Raw genomic sequence first — 27417 nt, 5'->3', positions numbered from 1 at the left:
AAGATGAGGATCCTGAACGCCGACTGGCGCATTCGACCTATAGCGGGGCTGAACAACAGCCATCTTCGACTACAATTACTCCGCGAGAAGTTCTGTGTAGGTTGGGCGTCTATTGTTGCCGCTGTGTGGTAGTTCGGATGCACAATGAGTGTCAGTAGAGGTTTCAGGACTCAGATTCTGGGGGGTTCCACGCTAGGCCTGAAACGGTCCCTCAATGGCCCACTGCCCCGAGATGTGAGGCTTCCATGATTCTTCCATCAGGATTTCTGTCGTTCTATGTGGCATCATATTACTTCTTCGATCAGTTCTTATAGCGAGTCTGAGCCTGGAACTGCTGACCGATGGTACCGGTGCCGGCTGCCACCGTACGTTTACGTAGTCCTACCGGACGGCGTGACGATCACCTGAGATCTATTAACGGCCGTCTTTCGATGAAAATGACGCCCACTACATTATTTCTACATTCCAATGTCCTCCGTAATGTGAGATCGTGATGAGTCGCATCGGATTTTTGACTCTTATTTCCCTAGGCATTTTTGGCCTTTTTACTGCCTACCTCTATACTAACAGAATATCGGACGCTCCAATGACATCTGAACACAACACCGAAGACATGGCATTTAGATCCGGCGCCATCGTAGTCGGCTCAGGACTGGCTGGTTTATCGGCAGCAAGCCAGCTCATCAGCCATCGCATCCCGGTTCGTCTAATCGAGCGAGCAGCAAAACCTGGTGGAAATTCCATCAAGGCCTCGTCCGGTATCAATGGTGCACCAACCAGATTCCAGCAGATCCCGGACGATGCATTCTTCTCCGACACAGTGAAATCCGCCGGCAAGGCTATGGCCTCGTCAACACCATACCGCGAGAATTTGATCAACACTTTGACAAACAGCTCGAAAAGTGCTGTAGAATGGCTCGTTGACGAGAAAGGCGTTGATTTGAGCAGAGTCGCCCAACTAGGAGGGCATTCGATCCCCCGAACGCACCGTGGCGCTGGGCAAACACCACCTGGTTTCTCAATTATAAGCACACTCTTGAAGTCCCTGAAGGAGTCTCCCTTATTTCATCTACAAACCTCTTGCACTGTGACCAAGGTCTTGCAAGCCGGGTCACGTGTTACCGGCGTCCAGTACATTTGCGAGAACGGCGCAGAAGAGGAGGCCCATGGACCTGTGATATTTGCATCTGGAGGCTTCGGTGGCGATGCTGAAGGCCTTCTCGCAAAATACCGACCTGACCTCGCTGGCTACCCGTCGACGAACGACCCCAGGCCGGGGACACAACCATTGCTCACGGCCGTGGGCGCGCAGTTGATTGACATGGAGCAAGTGCAGGTCCATCCCACAGGATTCGTCGACCCAAAAGATCCGACATCTGCTCTTAAGTTTTTGGCCGCAGAAGTGTTGCGCGGGGAGGGTGGAGTTCTTTTGTTGAATGGAAAACGGTTCATCAATGAACTCGATACTCGTGAAAATGTCGCCAACGCGATCACATCCACCCAACCCAAATCGGACTCGCCCAAGCAATGGGAGGTCCAGCTTGTGTTGGATGAGGGAGCTTACAATGCAGCCAAATCCCACATTGACTTCTACATTTTCAAGGGTCTGATGAAGAAGGTTACAATAGCCGATCTCGCCCCAGGTTCGCTTGAAACCATCAAGCAATACGCAGAGGCAGTGGCAGGAAAACATTCGGATTATCTCCAGAGAACATCTTTCGCAAACTGGAGTCTGACCGATCCGACAGAGGAATCTGTGGTGTATGTTGGTACAGTGACGCCAATCGTGCACTACACCATGGGTGGAGTGAAGTTCAACGAGAAGAGTGAGGTCCTAGGAGAGGAAGAGAAAGCGATTGAGGGGTTGTGGGCGGCAGGAGAGATTACAGGAGGCGTGCATGGCGGAAATAGGCTTGGTGGTAGCTCTTTGCTCGAATGTGTCGTTTTTGGCAGGATTGCAGGGGATCAATGTGCGCAGTACATATCCGCCCAAGAGAAATGAAGGAGACACTTCTAAGTGGGCTTGAACCGCGAAGGGAGAATATATTCTTATCATAATTCATTTAACATAATATTTCTACCGAGAATTATCTACCCTTTCGCTTCAAGCGATGTTGATGATGTATGATTAAAGGGATTATAGACCCAGATATTGACATTAAACACTGCCATGTCTAGTCTTGAGGAATTCTTCAACTTTCGTATCGCTCATGGACTCGACTTTCGTATCGGCCTTCATCTGCTCCGCTGCCCTTCTCTCTTCTTTGATGGGATCCCTCGTAGGCGATGTTTCATTGCTGCTATTCTCACTACTACTCGCGCTTGCTGACCTTCCGAAGCCCAGCGCCGCGAAGCTCGAATAAATGGATCCGGCCAAAGTCGACGCAGCTGTCTGCCTACTTCTCCTCTCCTCATCTTCGAGGTCTGAGTCAGGCATTGACGATGATCGTGACGAGGACACGGGTGTCGGGACCTCGGATGAAGTCCTGCCTCTCCTCTCTCCACCTTCGTCTCTATCGCCTCCATCAATCCCGACCGGCGACTCTTGAGATAGCGGCACTCTACTGTTTTCCTCTTCTTTCTTTCTCTCATCTTCTAGCACGTCATCTAGCTTCTGGCCGAATAAAAGCGTAAACATGACCACAAACAACACCTCTTCCGTCTTCCTATTCTTCAGCACCAGTCGTAATTGATGCGTCTTATCATCGATATATTTCGCCACGCTGATCGAAAACCCCGGGATCCTTAGCGCGAAATTGGCGAAATCAAGGTAAGGATTGAAGAAATCAGACTGATACAGCCTCCCCTTCTCAAACGTGAAACTCTTCAGGTTTTCAGGCGTGAGGAAGTGTTTCCGCCGCTTTGACGACTTCGAAGGCATGTTGTGGGATTTTCGAATGGCGTTGCCGGAGCCGGTCGAGCCTTCGGATATTATGTCGGAATGGTCTTTGGCGAGAGATTCGAGTTGCTGTTCGACTGGCTCTTTGCTGACGAGCTCGCCAATGTGGAAGGCGAAGAAGGATGATAGGGCTGGGCCGTACAGGTACGGCTTATCCGAGTATGGGTCGGAGTAGATTCCTGGGTCTAGCAGCGTTGTTACTATCCTCATGGCGTATCTGAAACCTGGCGGTAGTCTGTCCTTGATCGAGTGGTCGAAATCGAAGCCGAATACCATGTCCTCTCCCGGTATATCAACTTTTGGTACGAAGGAGAATGCTACACTGTATCTGTCTGAAATGTGCGATGGATGGGAGAAGTAGTCTGAAGTTGCAGGCGAATTCTTTGGCAGTCCATGGTAATCTTTTATTCGAACTTTGATGTAGCAGGTCATTAAATCATTCTCGACGATGCGGTAGTTTGGACCGTTAACAGCGACGGTTTGGTGGGTGCGTGGATCTCTGGATGGGCCAGCCTTGATGTGGAGAAGGTACTTGTCTCGCGACGCCGGGTCGACGACAGGCTCGGAACCGAACATTGTATTATGTAGATGCAAATTTTACTGTGGACTGAGAGACACTTGCGATAGTAACAGAACAAGAAGGAGAAAAATGTTGAATAAGTAGTACTATATTTAGGGCGAGCACTTGGTGTTGAAGGCGGCGACGTCAAGTCTCCCACGAATAGCGCACGTCAACTAAACATGTGAAGAGACCAGACCGCCAGTCAGAAACATGCAAAGCCTCGAAGTTGGGCCTGTGAACATTCATATTGTTCAGAATGTAAGAATATAAGGGTCCAGCTAAGGGAGCGGGAGCTGAGAACCCGGGCATGCGCCACGGAGGTGATGCGTGTAACTGTAATTGACGCGTACTAAGTTTCGCCTTTGCGATGCGTGCCTCATGGTTCATGACGGAATCGTCCCATTGAGATCTCACATCCGCCCAATCACATGCTTGTTTTCCGCGGGCCAATTACGCGCGGTTTAGAGCCTCGCCAGGGTTTGTTGACCCCACATGAGTCCCACATGCCCCTTTGGTTCAGCAAAGAGATACGAAGACTTGGTGAAGCACCTGTTGAAAAAGCATTGTTGTGAGTATATATACGTAAAAATTTACAAGTCTTACATCAAACGAGCTCAGCCAAGGCACTTTGGCGGAGTGGTTAACGCGCCAGCCTGCTATAGTAATTCACATACTTGGTCAGCTGGTTCCTTCGGGAGCGTGAGTTCGAATCTCACAGGTGTCGCATAACAGCCCGTCTTTTTTTGCTTTTTTGCTAATTCATTTTTTGTCTACAATAAGGTCAGCTACAACTTCTTACTTTTACTCTAATTAGTTTGTTTGCTTTTTGTACAAATGTTATTTTCCCCTCGACATTTATTTAATGACAGCTAGGTGAAAAGAACCGTGGATGTTTTAATTGTTAATTAATCTAGGTTACGTACATACTTATCCAAGTACGAAAGGCAGAAGCTATGCAGTGTAATCATGGCTCAAACTGGAACACCGTGGCAACGTTTACTTGCAGTACTGCTTTCACGTCCTTTAAATGTGAACTGGTAGACACTAAAATGTCGTGGATGCCTTCACTGACAGACCATCTTTTCCTTTCCTCATCCCAAAAGGCTGCTGTATCCCTTCCAAACTCTACTTCCACTAGTCGAACCTCGCCAGGCTGTAATAATGTTGTTTTCGCAAAGGCGGCAAGCTCTTTAACAGGCCGCTCTAGAAATGGCCCCACAGGAGGCTTGACATACACCTGAACAGTCTCTGAGCCAGGAATCGATCCCACGTTCTTTACTTTCACTGTGACGTTCACTTTCGTGTCGGCAGCATTAGCCAATTCGCCAGATATCGAGGCCTCAGAAAATTCAAAATCTGTGTAGCTCAAACCGTATCCGAATGGGAATCTGACCTCTCTGTCACTCTCCCAGAGCCTGTCAAACCACCTGTATCCAACGAAGACATCTTCCACATATGTCACTTCTCTCGAGTCGTAGCTATCGAGGCCAAAATTACCGTAGCAGCCGGTATGCTCGTACTTCTTCGGCCACGAGATGGGCAGCTTGCCGCTCGGACATGTCTCGCCGAGTAGGACATCCAGAATTGCGTTACCGGTTTCTTGGCCGGCATACCAAGCTTGTAGGAAGGCCGGGACATCATCGATCCACGGCAATTCGACGGGCACACCCGTTGTGTTCACGACGATGGTATTGGGATTGGCAGCTACAACAGACGCAACGAGCTTGTCTTGCGATCCATCGGCAGGCAGTGTCATGGAAGAGAGATCCTGACCCTCAGTCTCCCATTGTGTGGTGTTGCCTACGAAGAGGACCGCAAGGTCTGCAGAGCGGGCGAGCTCTATGGCTTCTGAAAGAACGTCCTGCTCCATCTCGGCCTGACTCAAGAATCCGAGATGAATGGAACATTGGTTGTCCATGAGGTAGAGTTCTGAGTTTGAAACTGGTGATGGGTGGGTTTCGAGGCGGATCTTGTATGGTCGGTTGCTGAATTGATATTGGATGCGGACCTCCTCTTGGACGCCGAGGAAGAAGCCCATGGCGTCCTTGATGGGATCTCTTTGCTCGCCGACCTCTACGTCGTCGATGAAAAGCTTTGTTGGGCCGAGACCGGAAAAGCTTAGGTAGTGGTTGCCGGCTGTAGTTGGTGTGTAAGTCGTTGTGTATCGGACAGTTTGAGATCCTACGACGTTGGTGTTCATTAGTGTGGTGAAGCTCCCTCGTGGGTATTCCTCGACGCGGAATGGCTCTTCATTTGCCTCTGGGGTCATGAAGAACTCTGCGAGAAATCCAGGATTAGATTTCGCATTCGTGCAGCCCTCTTCTAGATCTGGGTATACGCGGAAGATGTGAGCTCCTTTCCCGTGTGTAATCTCGACATCTTTTCCAAGCCTCTCCTTGAATGCATCATATGGTGATACCTTATAATGACAGCTTAATGATGCACTCCCACCACCATGGGCTGCCGAGTAGTTCGCAAGCGGGCCTAAGAGTGCAATCTTTTTGGTCTTCTTGACGTCGATCGGGAGAATATTGTTCTCGTTCTTCAGCAATACAATGCCTTCGCTACCGGCTTTGCGGATCAGTGCACGATGCTCTGGGCGATCGATTGCTTGCTCCTTCACCGGGTTCTTTCGATCATCGAACTTTCCCGTCTTCTTCAATAAGTTGAGAATGTTCAGTACACGCTTGTCGATGTCTTCTTCGCTAATTTGGCCAGCTTGGAGGGCGCCTTGGACCTTCTCGGTAGTTCGTTGGCGGGAAGGCCCTGGCATCTCAAGGTCCAACCTATTATACATCAGCGATAGATTAAAGGTGAGAGACTAGGGACGAAATATACCCGTATTTTATACCTTCGGGGGTGCTAGCTGCACCCCAGTCTGACATGACCAGGCCATCGTAGCCCCATTCACCCCTCAATATATCATTGAGGAACTTTGAGCTCGCATCGATATGACTGCCATTAACCTTGGGGTAACTTGACATGAAGCACCAGGGGTCGGCCTGTTTTGCTACCATCTCAAAAGGTTTCAGGTAAATTTCTCTTGTCCAGAAGTCAGTCGTGCAGACCTAGTAAACATCGAGAATAATACGTACCTCAGCGCTCTCTCCGAGACGGTCTCGTTCACAGAGAATCTCCTCGTATCCTGTTCGTTCGCAAGGAAATGCTTTACAGTCGCAGCCACACGTTCCTCCTGCAACCCTTTCACGTACTCAATCGCCAAGGCTCCAGAAAGAAGAGGATCTTCCGAGAATGCTTCGAAATTCCTTCCACCGAGCGGAGATCGATGGCAGCATACTGTTGGGCCGAGCAGAACATATGCGCCTTTGGTGATCGCTTCTTGTCCAAGAGCCTTGCCGACTTTGCGCGCAAGATCGCGGTTGAATGTCGCTGCTAGTGATACACACGCAGGAAAGCATGCTGCGGTTGTTCCGTCGAAGAATTCTCCTCCTCTTGCACCATTGGGACCATCAGTGACCTATTGTGATGTCAGAACCTTGTATAGCGTGTAATGATGGTTTAGTCATCAAAATGATGGCCTTATATAGAGGATGGTAACCGTGCTATCTCCATGAGGATGTCTCCAACTGAAAATGTAGACCTGGTTTCTACCCAAGATAGAGGCTTAGACTTACTTTGAGGGATGGTATTCCGAGCCTTTCTACATCGAAAGTCTCCCAGACATTCTTACCCGCAAGCATAGAAATCTTCTCCTCCAGCGTCAACTGCTTCACTAAGTCCCCGAAGCTGTCTGCGGAGCCTCTATTCGCTAAAGCCATGATGTGAATGTATGTTTCTCACGTGGCTTATTTTTCCAATCCTTTTGACAAATGCACGCGGATATTGATGACTCGACCATTCCGACGGAAGAGCTTCATGTTGGCTGTTATAACGTTTAACGGAGAAACCATCTTGGAGATTCTCCGAGCCATGGCTGGAGAGAGAATGTGCACGGACAACTGCCATGGTAAAGCCGTGGAGGGGGCTAAACTTACCTGTTAGGGACATTATTGTCCCCGCAAGTGGTCCTCTCTTTCAGATATGTAAATCTTACTATGGGGAAATTTGCACCGCGTGATGATTTCGATTTTACCGTTTCAGCTGCTGAGTTAATGACCATACTCCCTCTCGATTAGGCTCATCAGGCTATTGCTGTAGCGTGTTGATGTCGAGAACAATGTTCGGGGATAATGCAAGAACAATTGAAAGTAGCCGAAAAACGCCACATGACTCGTTACGGATACTGGCGAGATGATCTAGAGATGGACTAGAGATTCTCCAGAGATTCTCCGTTAGACAAAGCCAGAGCACGCCCGTCTTTCAACCCCATTTGCTCGTACTACCTGCATTTCTGGCACTCGTCTGTGGGGTTCCCCAAACGGACTGGAATATGGGGTTGAAAAATATATAAGCTTCTGCAGGCGACCCGAGTCTTTGGATACACTGCTTATACTCTCCGCTCTCTTTCTGCGGCACACAGGCTGCTTGTATTGTCCAATTCCTGGTCGATTTCTTTTCTACGTCCATTGCTCCTCAGAATCCATGGCGGACGTGAAGGATACTGCAATCGACCATGTCGAGTCCACTCACGATGGCGCAACAGCTGTCGTTGGATCGACGGAACTGCTGAAGAACTTCCAGACCCGACAGCAATCCCTGTCGCGCAAGGAAGCAGTCAAGGAGCACTGGAAGTCGCTCGCGTGGTGCTTCTTCATGTTCTATACCTGCATCATGTTTGGTTTCGATTCGCTTGCTGGAGGTGTTGTAGTCTCCATTGTAGAGTTTCGAAAGGACTTTGGACATCCATTTGCCGGAGACTATGTTGTTGACGCCAATTGGCAGCTCGGGTTCCAAGCGGCGACGCTGTTCGGTGAGTCTTCGAGTACATCCATAATGAAGACGATTGCTAATTAGATTTCAGGCATCATCTTCGGCGGTTTGATCACAGGATTTGGGGTTAACAAGTTTGGTCGCCAGCCTTGCATTCTCGTTTCCTACATCATCAACACTGGCGGTATCTTTCTTCAATTCTTCGCCACAACACCCGCACATTTCTTCGGCGGAAAGATCCTCACTGGTATCCCCCTTGGTTGCTTTACCACCGTTGCGCCTACCTATGCCTCCGAGATGGCTCCCCTCAACATCCGCGGTGCCATCACTGCAGGAATGAACTTCGCCATTGTCCTCGGACAGCTCATCGGATATGGCGTGATGAGAGAAGCGAGTTTCTACACCGGAAAGATGTCCTACCGTATTCTCTTTGCTACCCAATGGGGATACGTCGCTTTGGGTCTCCTCATCCTTCCATTCTTCCCTGAGTAAGTCAATACGGACCGTAGATCTGGAGACTCGTTCATCAGGCTAACGACAACAGATCTCCATACTGGCTCGTAGCCCACGGCAGGCACGAAAAGGCACGACACAACATCGCCAAGCTACACGCGCCCGACTACGATGTTGACGGTCACATGGCTGAAGTGCACGAGTCGCTCGCACGTCTGAACCAAGACGACGAGTCTCAGGGCTCGATCGCGGAATGCTTTTCCAGGAAAAACATCATGAGGACAATGGTTGCCACCGGGGTCTTCTTTATCCAAAATGCCAGCGGCAGCGTCTGGGTCATTGGATACATGAGTTGTAAGTAGATATCCACCGTCCCGTCACGACAAGTGCTAAATGCGAATGTTACAGATTTCATGCAGTTGGGCGGAATGTCAGCTGCAAGGTCCTTCGATGCCACCGTCGGAATGTCCGGGCTCATGGTTGTCGGAAACATGGCTGGATGGTTCTTCGTTGAGAAGTTTGGTCGTCGCGGGACGGCTTTGTACGGATCGGCCATGCTGGCTGCGACGCTTTTCGTCATTGGTATTCTCGCTGTCGTCAAGACTCCTGGTGCCATCTGGGGTCAAGTCGCATTAATGGCTGTATGGTCTTTCGGTAAGTCCACTCCATCTTAGTGCTCACTTTTACCTTCACTAACACAGCGACAGTCTATCAAGGAACTATCGGCTGCGTTGCATGGACGATCAGTACAGAGACGCCTACATCGCGTCTCCGAGCGCCGACCCAGTCTCTCGCCACGATGATGAACGGTCTTTCATCCTGCATCTGGTCTTTCTCCCTTCCGTATGCTATCAACCCCGATCAGGGTAACTTGGGAGGCAAGATCGCTTTCATATTCGGCTCCGTTATGGCGCTCTCGTTCGTGTTTATCTTCTTCTTCATCCCCGAGACCAAAGGGAGGACGTACATTGAGTTGGACGAGCTGTGGTCGCGCGGCATCCCCGCAAGGAAGTGGTCGAAGATTGAGGTTGTGACTGTGGCAGAGGACTCGAAGACTGCAGTCTCTGAACACTGAAAAGGGGTTGGAATCGGTTATAGCATCTCTGTTGGATGCTAAAACACAAGTGATTGCGTATGCATATGTTCTATTGCTACAAATAATAATAATATAATAGATCATAATCTATTTTCCAAAGTGATAGATTAGTACTTAGTGTTACAAATTTGTCTTTCAATGTGCCGAAAAGATTGCTGGTATGACTGTTGAATGACCCATGTAATCGAGATTCGCTAATATATCTGCGAACTGGACGACATAGCGTCTTAGCTGCTCCTCGCTCTCGCTTGGGACGCCGAGATCGTTATCTGAATCTAGGAGTGTCGCAGCCATCTCTCGAATTTTCACAATCTGGACGGTCAATCAGCAATTGAAATCGGCCACTGTGAGGACTTGGGCATACCATCGAGGACCCGCTAGCCTCAAGGGTGCGAGTCGAACAGAAGTGCAGAACCTCGAGTAACTCCCTAGCGATGCTCTCTCGAAACTTCCATAGCTGGGTTCGTGGTGTGTATCCAGGACTGGAATGGGCATCGTCGCCCGGAGAAGGTGCGAAAGAATCGTTGGGGTTATTTGCGAACGCACTTGAACAGGCTTCTAAGACGGTGCTTTGAATATAAAGGCTTGTGATATGGATGTTGGCGCGCATTATGTCGAATTGAAACTGTGTGGTGGCGCTGAGTGCGTGCTCCGATCCATCAGGAGATCGAACTTGCGGATCCATTGTGGTGATTTTGAGCTGTTCCGGGAGTTCTTCTAGAGCACTTTGTAGATTTCTGATGATGCGAAGCAACGAAGTTAGACTGAGTGTCGATCTGCTTGATGAGTGCGAAATGCGGTCTCCTGCTGCTTCTGGTAATGTGAGTGATCCGCCAGTCATTGCGTATGCTTGCGGTGCTGTCCCTGGGAAAAGTCCGCTTGAAAGAAGATCCACAACGCAGAGAAACACCTTGACAAGTGCGATGAACCCACAGATTAGGGGCGGCTCTCGGTTGTAGAATTCCTTTCCATTGTGATAGGTGTCTGGGTCATTCGTACATGCCGTCAGGTCATCGTCTCCCGCCTCTGCTGGCAAAAGGAACTCCCAGTCTGTGTGCTTGGGATCGAAACTAAGGCCTGTGTGGGGCACAATGAACGATAATCGATCGTGACTATACTGTGTCAACTCATCATTATTCTTTGGGGGATCATATTGGTAGGAGTTATCACGCACATTTGAATGATGTAAAGCACCCAGAATGCCCGCTTACAAAGTTCGCATTCCCACGGACTCAACTTCTCGTATCCTTCTTTCCTGAACAGCTCAAGTGCTCGGAAGAACTGGATTGCTTCGCTCGCGTATCCCCATCCTTGATTCTGGCGACCAACGTAATGAGAAGCCATGGTCAGCAAAATGGAGACCAACATTGAGTTCATCGAGGGCTGATTCTGCCAATGAGGTTCGAGCGAGATCCTACTCAACAAGACCAAGTGACAAGCTCTGTCAACCATTGAACCCACGTCTGGATACATTGAAGCGCCATACTTTTCAAAATTCCGCGGAATCGACGCGACCGTGACAGCAACCAGGCCGATGCAAAGGCGGAAGAAGGCCGGATCGCTGGTATAGCTTTTGCTTTCAACCAGCAGCCGAAATGTTGGCCTATGAACAAGTGGTAGCACTGGATACACGATGTGCAAGAAATCTTCTAGTATACTGAGAAATACATCGTGGGGGCATAGTAGCTCAATTGAGAGGTTGCCCACCGGAAGAGCCTGGGTGCTAGGGACTCGCCTAGGTTACTCGTCAATATAGTCCCATGACATGTAGAAAGTGAACATTGATTCACTGAATTATCGTACCGAGCAGGAGGCCCACGAGCTTTTCTCTCCTTCAAGAATGTACAAGGGCCATTGGCGTCGGTGCAGCGGCGGCAAGACGGACTTTCTGGGGATTCGAACACGCATTGGACCTTGCGATCCCGACAGTTATCACATGCTTTAGAGGCAATTCTTTGACCCCTACGAGAAACTACAGGCGGCATAGCATGATAATCAAAGAAGAGAAGTATGCATGGACTGGGGTAAAGAGTGTGGGGTGTGGAGTTGCCCTGCATGAGCTTGGTTTTAAGCTTGCTCTAATTATTACTAAGCATTCGAGGGTCTCTGTACTCCTCATAGCACATTCAGGCATTGAGAGGCACGAGAGGATATGTGGCCGTAAGTAGTATAATTACTACTGAATTTCGTATGTGAAATGAATAGACTTCTTGCTTCAAAATGTATTTGATGTTGAATCAAAAAGTAAGTTTCGAGTCCAATTGAATTCTTGATCTAAGTCATGCATTGATGAAGAACCCAGGTATGCATGATCATGCCAGAAATTTGTGAGAGACCTCACTTTGAGGCAAGTCTCGGTTGCTTGACTGTTCCTGGGCCTCGTTGGTATTATTCCTCTTTGACTAAGTATAACTTCAAATTGCGAGACCCGATGTTCTCCTCTCGTCGATACTCAACTGGTTGGTCAGAGTCCACGGCCAATCTGACGCATAGTTCGGGATGATGCTGGAAAAACTCCTTCCATGCCTCTCTGTTCTCCTCAAACAAATCTTTTCTCTTCCAGTTCTCGAAGATGAAGTGGTACACGAGGTCTCTCAATGGTGAGGTCTGACCTTGCCAGCCTTCACACGCATATGAGGCGACTTTGGCGTATAGGTAAGGTGCGAAGATGAAATTAATGCCAGGTAGTTCGGCCCAAAATCCGTAGATCCACTTCATGGCGATGTTCATGAGCTTCGAAGCTCCTAGTCTGAATGCAAGGACGTATAACCAAATGGTAGCTTTGATATTCCATGATGCTTCCGACGAGCCTGAAGGTGACAACCCTGACGGTTCGAGCTCAAACATGTTCCAGTCCGCAGATCCACATTTCATGATGCACTTTCCAGTCAAGATGTATTCGACGAAGAGTGGAAAGGTGCCAGAATCAAAATCGTGAGGGAGGTTAATCTCTGTCACTCCATGGTCGCCCGTGAGCAGCTTGTCAAAGAACTTTGAGTGACTCTTAAGCAGATCTGTGGGGAGTAGCCAAGCACATTCACCGGATTTGACAATCACAGCAAGTCCACGAAGCCTATTAAAAAAGACTGAGTAAACGACTATTTGAACTTTATGATCTGGCACTCACAATGGTATGACAGATCTGGGCACCTGGATAACCACAGATGTTTCAGCCGGGGCTTCGTCGCTGGGAAAAGGTGATTCCGGGGTTCTGGCCACAGAGGACATTGTGAGCAGGTGTTAACACTGTGTTCGCGACGAGTCTACGTCGTCGAGGAGCACAATTGAGAAGTGAAAGTAAAGGATCGGCCTGATCAGGACTTGACTAAATAATCAGGTAGTGGGAGTCACAGGTACCTGGCTTTCAATAGTGATAATGATGAGCAAAAACCAATTATCGGATTAGGTGAAAGACAACTTGTCTTTGAGGAGAGTGATATTGAAGTAAGGCTTTCAGCCTTGCTTTCGCAGCAATGGTATATAACAATTTTGACTCTCCAACTCTCGAGAGTAACGGACGAACATGGCCGAAAAAAAATCTGATCCTGACACCAGAATTAAAACGCTGGTAAAAAAACATTTGGCAACGATGACCGCCGCCGCCGCCGCTCAATCCAATGAAGGACAAAAGGTATCTATGTAACATGCCCAGGTAGAGGACGAAGCGTCGTAACCTTTGTGTGCTAGGGCGGGTATAATAAGTAATAAAAAAATTCTAGAACAAAAGAACTGTTTGACAAGGCTGAAGGTGGTATCTGTAGCATTGCGATATGCAATGCTGAATCAAGAAAAAGTATTACAACAAATAATGGGTATCCAAAAAAACGAGTGTACAGAATAAAAGATTAAGAAAATGATGTTGCTGTTGACGATGTGTCTTGGATAAGGTGAATTATTGTACGCCGTCTCCGTTCGGGCCGACAAAGGTATTTGCAAGGTTCATATTCATGTGCAGGAATTGGTCTTGGTGGCTTTCGATGCCCTCCATTGGGAGCATGGCGCCAGGGTTCATACCGTGGGCATCAATGAAAGCATGGGAGCCACGTCGACTGGTCGCGGCAGACGCCATGTGTTGCGGATGAGGCGACATTTGCTGGTGCTGGTGTGGATGAGGGTGCTGATGCTGGTTCCTGCTCTGGTTCATGTGCTGTCGAGCGGCGGCCCATGCCTGCGCTTGGGCCTGAGCCTGTGCTTGAGCTTGTGCCTGTGCTTGCGCTTGGAACTGAGCACTGGCCTGCGCAAGAGGATGAGGAGACAGCTGAGCGGCATGGTGAGCAGCAGGCTGCTGTACAGGCTGTTGGTGAGGTACTGCATGAGGGGGAGGATCGATTGATCCTTCATCCGATGCGGCGTCGGCATCTAGATCTGGATCGCCATCATCATCCTCGCCCTCGGCATCAATCTGATCACTGCCTGGTTCAGTGCCGATCGTGGTTGCAGGTGCTGAGTATGGAACTTGTGAGACTTTGACATCTTGACCTGTCCCAGGGATTGTGGCGAAAGGTTGGGCCGGGAGGCTGGCCATCGAACAGCTTCTTGTGCTGGCTGGCAATGGCTTCTGTGCAGCCATGCCACCGGTAGCAGACTTGGTGTCTCGTACTGCATTTTTGCACTTTTCAATAAGGCGATCATAGTCCCAGTTGCGGAAATCCATGCCGAGCTTCCCGAGCTCTTTGATCGTCTCCGTTCCAATAGAGAAGTTGACTGGGGACGAGTCAGAACCGCCCGAGGACCATCTGTTCGCTTTCAAGTATTCGATCTCGCGCCGTGCGTTCTCCAAACTCATATCAGCATCTCTTCTCAATTCGTCCGCGCGAGCATATGAGCGTAGAATTTCCAATTGCCATGCCTCCTGCCTTTGTTGGTCTGAATGCGCGGTCCAGTGATTATAGGCGTCAGCGAGGTGACAGAAGAGCTTCTGCGGGTCCGGGTCGAAGAGTGGGGGTGTCGGTAGAGGCGAATTCGCGGCAGAGCCTGGATTCGAGTGCTGGTTGGCGGGATACATCTGGTTGATCTGCCGTTGACGCTGATGTGCCAAAAGTCGTTCCCGAACATATTTATTCAGTGCATCGAACTGTTTCTGACCAGGTGGATTGATTGACCACGATTCACTCGTAGGGAAGGGCGTCGGGGAGAACAGAGTTGACGGAGCCGGTAATATGCGAAGGCAAAGGCCTGGGAAGGTTAATGTGTATGGGTCAAAGTCAAAGAGGCGAGGGCCTGATGCTTTGGCACTGTTTCCTTTGTCAGTTCCTAATGCAATGTTGATCATGAGTGTAAGGCAAATCGTACTTGGCTTCCTGTACCGTCTTCAACAGCTCCCGCAATGCTAGTTCTGTGGCCCTGATAGTCTCTTCCTCTGCCGAAGTCTTCTGTCGCTGGTCCAGGTCGGCCTTCTGAAAGTGACGAGATACCCCTCGCCTGGTCTCTGTCTTGCCTCCCGATGCACGCGGTGTGCTTGTTGATGACTTCCACGAAACATCCTTGAAACGCTGCCTGGGCTTTGCCGACACAAGATCGTCATCATCATCAAGCGGAGACTCCTCAATGGCTGGCGAATCTTCATCTTCCAGCAATGACTGATCGCCCTTATGGTTCGGCGTGCTGAGCGATGACCTTTTTATTGCACTCTTCGCCTGACGCCTTGTTATGCCACCCCGGAGTTTCTTGATTTCCTCGACGATGTGTATGCCATCTGCGGCTTTTGGATTCTTCTGCCGTATGTAGAGGTCAAGATGTCGGCCGAGTGAGGAGGATGTGAATGCCTGGCCACAGAAGGGGCAATTCTTGTCTTTTGGAGCCTTTAGCTGCTGTGTTTCAGAGTTAGAGCGAGGGGTAACTTGTGTTGATTCGGTCATGACGGCCAGGAGGAGAGTTCGGGTATACGGGAGCAAGGGACGTCTGAAACGAATGCCAGGTGACAGCTACACCAGAGAGAACTTCCAAAGGGCTCAACGCATGATTTTGATGAAATTGAATGAATGCAATAAGGAGAGAATGAACATGGATGGATGGGAAAGTTAGGTACGAGTAGTGCAAAAGGAGCGACGCGCCCTTCTTGGGCGGGTAAGGTAATAATAATAGTGGAAGTAGTGCGTAAGCTGAGCAGCAGAGATGAATTTACCACTCTAGACAATAACGAAAAGAAACTTGGCGTGGAGCCTGATGAGCGGATGGTCAGGGCGACGGTGACGGTCGTCTAGTCATTGGCCTGGTCTGCAAACCGTTCCCCCTAAGCTGTCTGTTCGCCCAGATGCAAGAACAGGAGAGGGAGGCAGGGCGGGAGGGAAGATTGGTGATAATTAGAGTAGAGTAGTTGGGTAGTGAACTGCTAGGAAGACGATCCGGACGTGAAAGGGGGGACGCGTCGTGGCCCAAGCTCCCAAATTATTGTCCCAAATTATTTTCTCCCCGGACGCGAATTCACCATTCACCATTCACCATTCATCGCGTCCTCATAATCCACCCGCAGTCTGGACAATGAAAATACCATACAAGCCTCACGCAGCCCACCTCCCGTCTACCCAAGCGACCATCTGGTTCTGCCGGCGAGCCATTATTGGGCCCATGATTCATCAGCCATCAGCCACCAGCCATCAGCCACCAGCCATCCACTGGAATAAGATCTCTCCCTTTCCTAGTCCTTAGTAGATGGATTAATTCCGTCCTGTGGGTCGATAGTCACGATGCCCGTTATCCCGACCAGAGATTGTACCTTCTTGTATAGCTCCGAGATCTCGCTACATCTACCTACTATAAGTAGTAGTCAAAGGGACTCGAGTCCTCGACTCAAGCCTTTACACTTCCCTTTCCCAGCTTCGCGGCCGTACGCGATGCAATCTCCTCGTACTGCTCCATCCCGCCGTCGAGCTTCTTCAATTGGCCTTTTACCAATCGATAGACAGTCCCTGCAGTGACCCCTGCCTCATCTTCATCCGTCTCATCCTCTTCTGGATCCTCATCCTCGGCCCCTGACGCTAGCTTATATGGGCTATCTCCCTCGACCACAGTTCTGTTGACATCATCAGCATCATCATTGCCAAACAACGCTTTTATTTTCCTTGTATTGGTATTTCGGAACAAGGGCTACGTACCTCATAAAGAATCGATCGTGGGTAACGACTAACACTGCGCCGTCATACTCTCGCAGGGCGTTAATGAGACCAAGAATGGTATCGGCGTCTAGATGCGTCGTGACCTCATCTTCCCACAAAATTAGCCAGGAACTTGAATGTATATTCCTGGGAATACAATACCTAGTATGAGCAACTGTGGCGGCGGCCAGAGAAGCTTCGCCAACGCAACTCTAACCTTTTGGCCACCTGAAAGTAGTCCAAGAGGGACATCACTTACTACTTGACCTGAAAGACCCAGTTGTCCTAACAGTGCCCGCGCGTCTTTTTCGATCATTTCACTTCCACAGAACTCCATGAGATGGGCGAGTGCCGAAATTTTTGGATTTCGAGAAGCAATTTCCGAGATCTCTTCAACTGATTGTTGGGAGAATCGACCGAATCTGGCCCGCGCATGTCGACTAATGGTACCTTTCGTAGGCACAAGGCCACCTGGAGAATCGTCCCCGCTCCCCATGATCAAAGACACCAGGGTCGTCTTTCCAGACCCGTTGAGACCAGCCAGGCCGACTCGTGAGCCCGGATGGATGGTCAAATCAATGTCATTCAGTATTGGCACTCGTTTTCGTGCCGGATAAGAGAAGGATACCTTTTCAAGTGACACGATCGCACCTGGGAAACGAAGGTCTGGCGGCTGCTTGGGGAATCCAATCTTTACTGGTGGATCAAAGTCTGGTATTTCGATCTCTGCTCGATTGGTGAGGTGGTAGCCTCCTAGATCCCGGTTGAGCTTGAACCTCCCCCCCTTGAGACCGACCTCTATGCCCATTCGCTCGTCCAGTTTCTTCTTTCGGGAAGCCGCTTGCTTAAGCTTTTTATCATCTCCCTTCTCTCGCGCAGCTTTGAGGTTGTTCTGCACGGACTTCTCCATATGCTTCTTTTGCTTGTCTTGTGCCGCCTTCATCTTCGTCAGATATCGAGCTTTCTTATGTCGTTCACTCTCGTACAGGCTCAAGTTCCCTCGAAATTTTTCCAACGTTTGATTCCGAAGTACCAGTAACTCTTCTGCAGTTGCATCACCAAAGGCACGGTCGTGAGTGGTGATTAAAACTGTGGTTTGTTGGAGACCTTGGATGTAGTTTTGCAACCAAATGATGGACGGTAGATCCAAGAAGTTGGTTGGTTCATCCAGGAGAAGAACATCTGCGTACTGACAAAGAGCGCAGGCCAAATCGCACCTCGTCTTCCACCCACCTGACAGTTCCGACATTGGCCTGTCGATCTTGTCGTCTTTGAAACCAAGTCCTATGAGAACAGTCCTGGCTTTGGCCTCCGCTCCAGAAGCATCCATGAGCTCAAGGGAGGATTGAACATTGGTGAGCATGTCTGCTGCAGCTTGGGTATCTGCACTTATAACACTGGGATCGATGTCACTTTCCGCTTGCTCAAGCTTTGCCTGGGACTCTGCCACACGCTCCTCAAATTTGATCAACTCCTTCCTCGCCGTTTTGCCTCGGGCGCCACTCCTTCTCTCTGCAAGGCGATGGGCCTCTTTGAGCTGCAGCTGTGATCGTTCGTGGTGAAGTCGCCGATAGGCCTTGACTGGGGCTATGGGATTGGGGTGGTCGATCGCCTCAGAGAGTATCCTAGCCTCTCGCGTATACTGTTCCCTCATACGGTCACTTCGCACCACATGTTGCAAAACCGTCTCATCTTCAATCTTCAATCCGTCTAGATCTTCTGCAAGGGAATTGCGTGTTTGACCGAGAAGTAGAATTCTAGTACTCCATGGTATTCCGGGCACCAGTCCGTCACCGATCGCTTTGAGCAATGTCGACTTTCCGGTTCCATTTCTTCCAACAAGAACGTAATGCCTGCTCTCCACAAGATGAAGATGTGCATGTGACAACAGCTCTCTATTCTTCACACTAATGGAGAGATCCTTGATAAGTATCTGCTCACAACAGTTAACATCATCTATTCAATGACGTGGGCAATTGCGCTAACCTCTTTTGATGCAGGTGCATCGATAGCATCAAGCGCATATCTGGATTGCTGCGCGGTAACTGTTATATGTCCTCCGCCAAACTGCTCCTCCACAGGCACGGCGCTCTCTTTCTCTCTGCGTACCATTGCGGTTGTTAAGATTCTTCGCAGGATTCCAAAGTTCACCTTTTCGAAGTCGATTTGGAGTATTCAAGTTGCGCAATCCGAAACGTTCGCCTCCAAGTTGATATAACCAATGCACTTACTCCTCGAGCTACAAATGCGGCCTAGCGCAAAGTGACTCATTTTGCGTCACTTCCGATACAGTTCGAGTGGGGAAAGAGCAGCGTTGACGACATCCACGTGACTTTGACTATAATTCATATTTGACCTTCACCATTAGAGCATCTTACAAGGAAATTAAAGTATTCAGAAAGCATGAAAATGTTCGGGCTGCTTGGATATGTGATTGGTCGTATTTCTCTCAGGCACTGCCTGGAGACAAGGTAGATGATTTGCACCGCCCGTTTATCACGGCCTCAAGATGTGGCTTAGCCTTGTAGGCTCTCGAGATTATATTGTTACGATGGACGGTGTGGTAGTGCTCAATGTTTGGATCACCAAATTTCGACATATATCTTGTCCAAATGGCCGAGTCCGAAATTTCGTCCAGCAACGTTGCCTGTGTGACGGGGTTATGTTGGAGACTGTACAAAGACAGCAAGAATGCAGGTCTCGAGCTCGCAGAAATAAGCAAAGAGAGCAAGTACTTTTCCCTATGCCGTGGGCTCGTGATCTAAGAATAATTAGCAAATCTTCTTCATGTCGCGTTGCATGAACTTCAAGATGAAATCGACGATCCTACTTCTCCCATCTCCCACTTGAGTCGCGAAGTGCGTGCAAAGCTTGGACATATCGTAAGGACATCCAAGCAAGACCTTGAAGAGTTAGAGCAGAAGATGCAAGCGGATGGGTCTCAACTTAAGCAAGGAACTGTATTCACCGATGCGTTCCGACATGCGGTGCAGAATAGACTCAGTAGTCACTCGACTGAGCTAAACCTCCTACTGGACGTACTCCACAACAGGTCGTCATATCCGAACGATGCATTACAGAATGTTCAGAATCCGGCTCTTGGTCAGATAAGAGCAAAACTAGGTGTAATTCATCATGATATAATTACCGGCAAAAGAGATGCTTCGCTACTGATGAACCGGGAGGGTATCATTCATTTAGAGCAAGAGTTGGTTGGTGATAATATTTCTTTGGCGGATGTTGCGTCTAATCGTGACGCTATCGCCACATGGTTGCGTGATGTTCATCCTGAAACCACTGGAGAAAGGGCTCCATCGATTCACAGTGCATCCTTGGTCAGCCCATCCAGTGTTTCCGTGTTAACTCAAAGGGAACCTGGTATGCCTGTGAGTACGGACATTAGTAGTTTGCGTGACACCACGATTTCTGTGGGTACGAACAGAGGGCGTAGCGGGATGGCATCGGAGTCTTTACTCGAATATTCACAGGCAGCTTCATCGGTACACACCCTTCGTCCACCCCAAGACACGCCCTCAGAAGCTACCATTGGAAATCGCAAGCAGCAATCCACACAGCCATCACTTTCAGTATCGGACCAAGCATCGCAGGAAATCAAGACGTCGCAGGTCACCGCATACCCGTCGACTGCACCCACGGGCTACTACGCGTACCAATTGCAAGAGCTCCAGGAACTCAACCTTCATGTGCGATACTCAAATCTGTCTAAGCAATATCTTGTTCCGAAATCAGTGCTACCATATTCCCAGAACTCGGCCATGACCGTGTTGATCTACCCGATCTCAGAAGAAGATCGACAGCAAGGCGGATCACATCGGATCACATACAAGAGGAAAGTAACAGAAACATTCTTCAATCCTGTAATAGACCTGCAATATCGAACCTGGCAGAAGGCATCAGTCGATGCGGAAATCAGTCCGGGCACTCCTATAGGAACAGTCTTGTCGTTTACGCAACAGGGGAATTGGAGCCATTGGGGGAAGAAGTACCGTGAACTTTGTGTCGTTATCTCTTCTGTAAGTACATTACACCATCGACCTATCTGAGTTGACTGATGATATTCCGCAGTTACCTTCGACTACAAGATGAATACCTAAGAGGGACCGTTACGGGATCTTGGAAGACAGCGTGAGACATGAGTCTACATATTATGAGGCCACGAAATATACCATCTTCTCGCAAGCTGCCTATGCAGCAACAGTTCATTTGGCCCTGTATGATACGTCCGAGAAAGCAACACTGTGAGGAGACCAATCCACCATGGATAGTGAATCTCATCTACCTACCAAACGAAGCCTCGTACTTTGACCTCTACTCTGGTTTAATCAAGCACAGTCAGTTTGTATGGGTATCATAACCCATCGCCAAATAGTCACTACTTGCAACTCCTCATCTGCTGTTTCCCATATCCGATGAGACATCTAATTAATTATACACCTATCTTGTACAAATCGTGTCCATCGACATCTTCACACCGCCTATCTCCCCCATTTAAGACATGTCTCCACTGCCAATTTGTCTAAGACATGTCTTATGAGCAGGAAACTCACGAGATGCCATGCTCCATGAAAGCACCACATGCGGAACCACGGGTCCTTGTACTCCCAGGAACAAAACCAGCTGCATGCATGCATGTACAGTAATGTACATACATGTGCAGGACGCAGGACATGGGAGGACGAAGCAAGGCAGGTCGTCTGGTTCACATAGAGCGTTAAGCTAAGGGTGGAAGGTGCACTCTGAACCCCATAGATCATGAATGTTGACGTGCTTAATATGAGGCTCAATCAACTGCTCTCAATGGCATCATGGACTCCTTACCAAGAGTCTGGCACAGTACCTCCGTCAAGACTTGCGAAAATCGATTTTAATCAATTCCGCGCAACACAAAATTGCACTCGCCAACGCGATACAACGATACACACATGCACACATACGAGCAAGACCTCACTCTTGTCTCACACTCACGCCATACGTCTCGCGAACACAAGCTACGACGACGCAAAGCAACGCAACGCAACGCAAAGTAGCACAAAAGACACATCCACCACAGGCCTCCCGTTCGCATCTGCCCACCGAAAACGCCTCCATCACGCTGCACCCGCACGGCAGCCACTACCGCAACGCAACACCACGCACGCTATTGGCTTTCGTGCGACCAGACAGGAGTAAGCGATATAGTCGTACGCACTGCGTAGGTGGGAAGCAAGACACCATCGCGATTGCTCAACTTGGAATTTTCCGCATTGCAAACGTTGCGGTTTGCTTGATGTCTGTCTCACTTTACCCTACACTACTCCGTCGTTTCTTCGTAGACGCGGTAGGTACGAGTAGTTTGGGAGTCGTCGCGCGAGTATGTGTGTACGAGTGCTTTTAAGCGAGCATCGCGCGACGTACGTCCCTGAAACCGCCCTCGCAATGTCCGATAAGGACTTCTGCTTGAACGACTGCCTATCCAGCAGACTATCTAATGCGACGATGAGACGTAAGGTGGTATCATCGTATCAATAACACAAGATGTGTAAACGTATCACGACTGCTTCTGGACTAACTACTGGAAGTGTTTAGGCGAATTGGTTGGTGTCGCTCGAGACCATTATTGTGGTCAGCCAGCTGAGGACAATGTTCTACCAGTCGTACTAATTATTGTCATCACGTTCAAGCGAATGAATTCAAGGCCGGATATCAGGAAGAATCCACTACGATTTGAATCATCGCATGATGGCAATGCGCTATTCGACTCGTTAGACACAATGTGTCTTCCTATGCTTCTCTTTGCAGTCTGTATGCTATCGCACTATCAAGACAGACATCGTGAATGGTAGAGCAAAGCGAGGTCGGACCGACGATGCCTTGGACAACTGAATTTCATCTAAACTACGAGGGTAGGCGACGGATAGTAAAGAATCGAACGAATATGCGGAGTTCAATTGTGTCATCGGCTAACAACCATTTTGCGCTCTTTTCCTACCTTCGAGTAAGCCACAGCAATAGCAGAATCCTTACCTGCTGCTATGGCTACTTGCTTGGTCTCACTCTCAACATCTGCATTAGCAGTGACAGTCAGTAACATGCATGATAGGCGTTCTTCCAGCGTCCTCCGGCCTCATCCGAATGCAATGATTTCTCCAATACGAGAATGCGCACAAAGCAATCCTAAGCCATTCTAGCGAATTTGTAAAATGTATGATTCTAGTCCAGACTACACTACACTCCTAGCGTAAGGCCATGAATTCCACTCAGAAAATCCTACATCTCGCCGTAGCAACATAGAACACACCCAGTCGGAATGCATGAATACAACCCGCGCGACCAATGGCACCACATTGAATGTATTCCCCACCGCAGTGAATAGGAAAAAAACGTACTCAACAATCCAGACCATTTGTACAGCATACTCTACATTAGTCTAATCTGACCGACTGGTGCCACTCGACTCGAGCTCCGCAGCCTACACTAATTGTAACTCGGCCTTACCATCGTGCATGCATTTGCCATTGCCCTACAGCAACTTGCAAGCAGTGCATACAATCCACCCTCACGCCTCTAGCGTCCACGCCAACCACGTCAGTCCCTCCTCCTCCCAAGCGCACCGCTCCGCGCGCCGGTCCTTTCAAGTTTCTGACGGTGGGAGGGCAAGGAATCGCACTAGAAATTCTACCCACGTTGTTCGCTTCGCCAACAAGCCAACAGAAAAAAGGTACGGGTTCGATCGCTCAGGAACGGTACCGTACTCTACTTCCCGTCCCCCAAGACATAGAGAGAGAGAACTGGAAGGCAATATTAGCCCGTCAGACATCGCACCCACGGTTCACCTTCCCATGACGATCCATCTATCCATCAACATCAATTTCACCAGCGAATGAATTGACGGGAATACATCCTGTTGTGTAAGAAAAGCCCCGTCTCCCGCGGTGTATCCCGTCTCTCGTCTCATCGTGTAGGTCTCGAGTCTCGCCCCATGTGCAAGGGGAACAAAATCGGTTGAACCGCACTATGATGCATGAATGCATGACGGTGGCTTGCTTTGCTCACATCACCTTCTCACACACACACGGGAATCACGTAAGGTACGCCTCCACGCAGTCACGTTTTTCACTTTCTAGCTTTTTTTCCGTTGCTTGCGGTCCCCACCTTTCGGAAGCAACGTGAAGGGTAGAGGGGAGAGGCAGGCATGCCAGGTTGCCTTGCCAGCGCACGCACAAGACGGTCTCCACTCAGACGCTCCGTCGCCGGCAAATAGGAATGAAATCGGCACGCACCGTGAATCCACAGCATGCATGCACAAAAATGCGCATAACCAACCAGATCAGCTATTCTTGAAAAGAAAAATCCATTCTATGGACCATTCTTGACTCACATCACCCAAAGAAAAGAAAAGTCAAAAACCCAAGAGCCGAGAACAGTTGAGAAAAAAAAGCGCAGTGAGAAACAGACAAGAAAAAAGTGGTTCTTTCTTCCCTGCTCTTTTTTCCACTTTGCGACTCTCAGCAAGTAAGAATGGAAGCAAAAGAAAGAACGAAAAATACATTTCGCGAACAATCAATCGCACAATGCACACACCATTTACAACCGTTGAAAAAAAAAAAACCCCTAACAATCATTCAATCAATCAAAAAGCACACTCAACAAGAAAACCCTTTCTTTCTCCGTAGATACTAGACAAAGATCCTTTCTCTCACTCGCCAACTGCCCTGCCTGCTCAGCGCAATTAGCCCAGTCCCGTCCAGTCCAGCCCAGCATCTCGGCTTCTCGTCGGCGGTGCTCCTCTAACCCCCCTGCCCTGCCCTTCCCTTCCCTGCCCAGATCCCACCTCATCCTCCCCCCCAAGCAGCAAGGCACGCCTTCTAAGCCGGTAAACCGGTTATGTTCCTCGCACCCAAGTCTGCCAGGCTGGTTGTGTTGGCATGGCGAAAGCTGGACTTGGTTGGTACGACTACTCGTGCCTGTCGATCGTCATTCCGACGCTTTTTCTTCACCTCGCCGCGCCGCCGTGCCAACAAGAAGTATCAACCACTCAAGGCGATGTTATGGGTTAGTTAGTTACGGGTGTTGATCAATTAACTATTGACGATGAAGAGAAAAACAATCATGAGTCGTGAGATGCGCGATTGAAGTCGCGCATTGCGAATTAAGTTATATGACCGTTGGTTGGTTGGGTAGGCGGTTGGTCGTTTTAATTGGCTCATTTTACACGATCCTCCTACCTCTCTTCGTCTCCCTCTGGAGCTCTGAAGAAGTTTGAATGTCGCGCGCGTGTGTGATTCGCAGAGAAGGAAATGTCAAAGTAAAGTAACTTGAAATTGTTTGCCCCCTTTCGTGCGCGCGCAAATGAGAGAATCTACCTACCTTGGTACATCCACGGAGTACTTGTACTATACAAGAAGAGTACGGAGTAGACGAACTAGGGTTGGTGAAATTGAGGTTTGTCGCTTGTGTGGGGAAAGGGGGCAGGTTGGCTCGATCGTGTAAATTGTATGTAGTCTAGTTACAAAGTTATAGCTGGTCTGTGGTCTTAATGCACGGAGATTTGAGGTCGATTATATCGTTAATCTTTGGTGAATTGAAATGGGATCACATGCACGACGGATTTCACATGGCACAAGAGCGAGCAGGTTTGAGAACTATTTGTTGATTTCAGATATCCTTCTACGAGAGAAGTCGAAGTACAGTGTTTAGTAAAAAAGCTTATTGAAAAAAGAAAAGGGGGTATCTCCAAACTCCAGCTCCACCAGAGAAATATGTTGTTTTGTAGTTGTGACTTGAGTGCCCTTGTCGACAGTTGGAAGAAGAGCTGTGTGTTCCTGCTCTTGCTTCTGAGCTGTACTTGTCCAACGTTAAAAACCGCCATTTTGGTTGTGTGTACTGAAAGAAAGGAGGTGGATAGATTCGGTGGGAAACTTTCCAAAATGCGCCTTGCTAGAGGAGATGATCCGGCCTCGCAAAGGTGGTAAAGTAGATTGCAGCAAACAGAACTGGGGATGATCGCATGACAACAGTGCAGGTTGTAGGATGGATTCTCATTTGCGCGCATCGCATCGCACTGTCGGTTGGCTTCGTGCTGAACGATGGCAAACGAGCTTGCTTGAAGTACTGTGTACAGGAAAGGGCGAAATGCCAAAAGGGGGTTTCGAAGGAATAGAAATTACAGAGGGTCATCGAACCCCTGGAATACAGCTATAGGCTCGAGCGACAAGTGTGTGGGTGCGAAAAAGAAAGTAGGAGCATAGTAAAACCTCGGACACCGCTTCATCAATCGTTCAACGTATGAGAAGGATTAAAATAGTAGTATCCGGTCGCGGTGAACTAAAAGTTGGATAGCATCCAAGTCGAAGCAGAGAAAAGAAGATGGGTAAAAGTTTGGGTAAAGTTGGGTAATCGATTGAAGGGTAAATGGTTGAACATGAATGACGTCCTCATGACACATGACTTGGAGAATTGACTCCATCGCTGCTGAACTTCAGCGCTCTTAGCTGAGCCTGTCGCTTCCGTTGAAAAGGTATGGGTGGCTGAATCATAGACGAGCACCAGTCGATGATGCGAGAAGCAAGTACCAGGTCGCCGCGAGACTGGCGCCTAGCGAGAAGAACAATCCTATAGGGCCATGTATCCAACGCCAGCAGCGAGGACTGCGAGGAGGGCGTTGACGTTGAGCTGAGACGCAGCACCGGGGAAGTCCACGGGAGTGCTGGGAGAAGGAGAGGAGGTGATGGAGGGAGAGCCACCGGTGGGGTAGATGGCAGTGGTGCCGTTGGCAGAGTGGGAGGGGTAGCCAGTTCCAACTGGGTGAGTGGCAGAGATGGTAGAGGTGGAGTTGACGAGAGAAGCCGTGGGAGAGGTGGAGAGAGTCACGGTGTTGACGCGGTAGACAGTGGAGGTGATGTAGACGGTCTCATCGTAGGAGGTAGCGTCCTGAGCGTAAGCAAAGGCGAAGATGGCGGCGAAAAGGAAGACGAGGACCTGCTGGAAGGAGCGCATCTTGACTGTGGTTGTTCTGGAGTTGAACGGTTGGTGTGGTGTAGTGTAGTTGAGGCTGGAATGCGCCGAAGCTGTTTGTTGATATACGACTGTTTACACGAGTCGCAAAGGGAACAGAGACCGAGATTGGCAATTGGAATTGATCCTGAAGATGGATTGTATGTTGTCTGAGAGCGACGAGTGGTGCGGTGAGGCTGATTGTCTTAAATGGGCTCGTTGGTTTGCGGTGTGCGCGTGGTTGTCTCGGGCGACGATAGTAGTGTTGACTTGACGATGATATGACTGAGTTGCTAGGTAGCAATGTTGATGCGAACCGGCGATAGCTGTTGGAATAGAGAGAGTGTGATATGTTTTGCACGAAGGCAGCGCGACAAGCTTCAAGCCTGGGATATAAGTAAAGACTGACTGACGGTAAGGTCTTCGGATTGGGGTAAAAGAGAAACAAGAGTGGGTTTGAAGGAGGGAGCGAGTGGGTTTATGGGGGGAG

At 49.3% G+C, this 27417-nt stretch overlaps 10 protein-coding genes and 1 non-coding gene across 11 annotated transcripts; 4 read left to right on the top strand and 7 right to left on the bottom strand.

Annotated features, from left to right (window-relative positions):
* Nucleotides 1–307: 307 nt before the first annotated feature.
* Nucleotides 308–2237, top strand: BU24DRAFT_428436 (Flavocytochrome c). Its single transcript, XM_033529479.1, has one exon. The coding sequence runs from the start codon at nt 494–496 to the stop codon at nt 2000–2002; it is 1509 nt and encodes a 502-aa protein (XP_033377879.1). The 5' UTR covers nt 308–493; the 3' UTR covers nt 2003–2237.
* Nucleotides 2238–2575: 338 nt separating this feature from the next.
* Nucleotides 2576–3457, bottom strand: BU24DRAFT_329297 (DUF1769-domain-containing protein; the record flags this gene model as incomplete). The annotated part of the gene is made up of 1 exon (XM_033523013.1): nt 2576–3457. A coding segment is annotated over one exon (882 nt), but the record flags the coding sequence as incomplete, so codon positions are not given.
* A 626-nt stretch (nt 3458–4083) lies between these two features.
* Nucleotides 4084–4185, top strand: BU24DRAFT_t86. The gene has a single exon. It is a non-coding gene; the product is annotated as a tRNA-Ser (tRNA).
* A 194-nt stretch (nt 4186–4379) lies between these two features.
* BU24DRAFT_379998 (glycoside hydrolase family 3 protein) lies at nt 4380–7379 on the bottom strand. The gene is made up of 4 exons (XM_033524707.1): nt 7097–7379; nt 6557–6939; nt 6300–6503; nt 4380–6247 (listed from the first exon to the last, which is right to left on the bottom strand). Exons 1-4 carry the CDS (start codon nt 7238–7240, stop codon nt 4426–4428), a joined length of 2553 nt encoding a protein of 850 aa, XP_033377877.1. The 5' UTR covers nt 7241–7379; the 3' UTR covers nt 4380–4425.
* Nucleotides 7380–7766: 387 nt separating this feature from the next.
* BU24DRAFT_444920 (general substrate transporter) lies at nt 7767–9875 on the top strand. The gene is made up of 5 exons (XM_033530667.1): nt 7767–8331; nt 8383–8779; nt 8836–9098; nt 9153–9398; nt 9452–9875. The coding sequence occupies exons 1-5, from the start codon at nt 8004–8006 to the stop codon at nt 9817–9819; spliced, it is 1602 nt and encodes a 533-aa protein (XP_033377876.1). The 5' UTR covers nt 7767–8003; the 3' UTR covers nt 9820–9875.
* Nucleotides 9876–9890: 15 nt separating this feature from the next.
* Nucleotides 9891–11863, bottom strand: BU24DRAFT_428433 (uncharacterized protein). The gene is made up of 4 exons (XM_033529478.1): nt 11644–11863; nt 11015–11575; nt 10205–10952; nt 9891–10152 (listed from the first exon to the last, which is right to left on the bottom strand). Exons 1-4 carry the CDS (start codon nt 11823–11825, stop codon nt 9976–9978), a joined length of 1668 nt encoding a protein of 555 aa, XP_033377875.1. The 5' UTR covers nt 11826–11863; the 3' UTR covers nt 9891–9975.
* A 365-nt stretch (nt 11864–12228) lies between these two features.
* BU24DRAFT_414852 (uncharacterized protein) lies at nt 12229–13068 on the bottom strand (the record flags this gene model as incomplete). Its single annotated transcript, XM_033526251.1, has 2 exons — nt 12229–12913; nt 12968–13068. 2 exons carry the CDS (start codon nt 13066–13068, stop codon nt 12229–12231), a joined length of 786 nt encoding a protein of 261 aa, XP_033377874.1.
* A 670-nt stretch (nt 13069–13738) lies between these two features.
* On the bottom strand, nt 13739–15677 carry BU24DRAFT_325157 (uncharacterized protein; the record flags this gene model as incomplete). The annotated part of the gene is made up of 2 exons (XM_033522970.1): nt 13739–15074; nt 15133–15677. Coding segments are annotated over 2 exons (1881 nt in total), but the record flags the coding sequence as incomplete, so codon positions are not given.
* An 881-nt stretch (nt 15678–16558) lies between these two features.
* On the bottom strand, nt 16559–19452 carry BU24DRAFT_77548 (ABC transporter ATP-binding protein uup-1). The gene is made up of 4 exons (XM_033534624.1): nt 18921–19452; nt 17097–18867; nt 16935–17043; nt 16559–16852 (listed from the first exon to the last, which is right to left on the bottom strand). Exons 1-4 carry the CDS (start codon nt 19044–19046, stop codon nt 16630–16632), a joined length of 2229 nt encoding a protein of 742 aa, XP_033377872.1. The 5' UTR covers nt 19047–19452; the 3' UTR covers nt 16559–16629.
* BU24DRAFT_77568 (uncharacterized protein) lies at nt 19331–21374 on the top strand. Its single transcript, XM_033534625.1, has 3 exons — nt 19331–19661; nt 19710–20968; nt 21021–21374. Exons 1-3 carry the CDS (start codon nt 19508–19510, stop codon nt 21039–21041), a joined length of 1434 nt encoding a protein of 477 aa, XP_033377871.1. The 5' UTR covers nt 19331–19507; the 3' UTR covers nt 21042–21374.
* Nucleotides 21375–26546: 5172 nt separating this feature from the next.
* On the bottom strand, nt 26547–26930 carry BU24DRAFT_467895 (uncharacterized protein; the record flags this gene model as incomplete). Its single annotated transcript, XM_033532483.1, has 1 exon — nt 26547–26930. One exon carries the CDS (start codon nt 26928–26930, stop codon nt 26547–26549), a length of 384 nt encoding a protein of 127 aa, XP_033377870.1.
* Between the last annotated feature and the right edge of the window lie 487 nt (nt 26931–27417).

The sequence above is a fragment of the Aaosphaeria arxii genome, assembly GCF_010015735.1.
Source record: "Aaosphaeria arxii CBS 175.79 unplaced genomic scaffold BU24scaffold_13, whole genome shotgun sequence".
Taxonomy (NCBI): domain Eukaryota; kingdom Fungi; phylum Ascomycota; class Dothideomycetes; order Pleosporales; genus Aaosphaeria; species Aaosphaeria arxii.
Note: the sequence above shows the minus strand (reverse complement) of the source record. Positions and strands in the feature narration are given on the sequence as shown.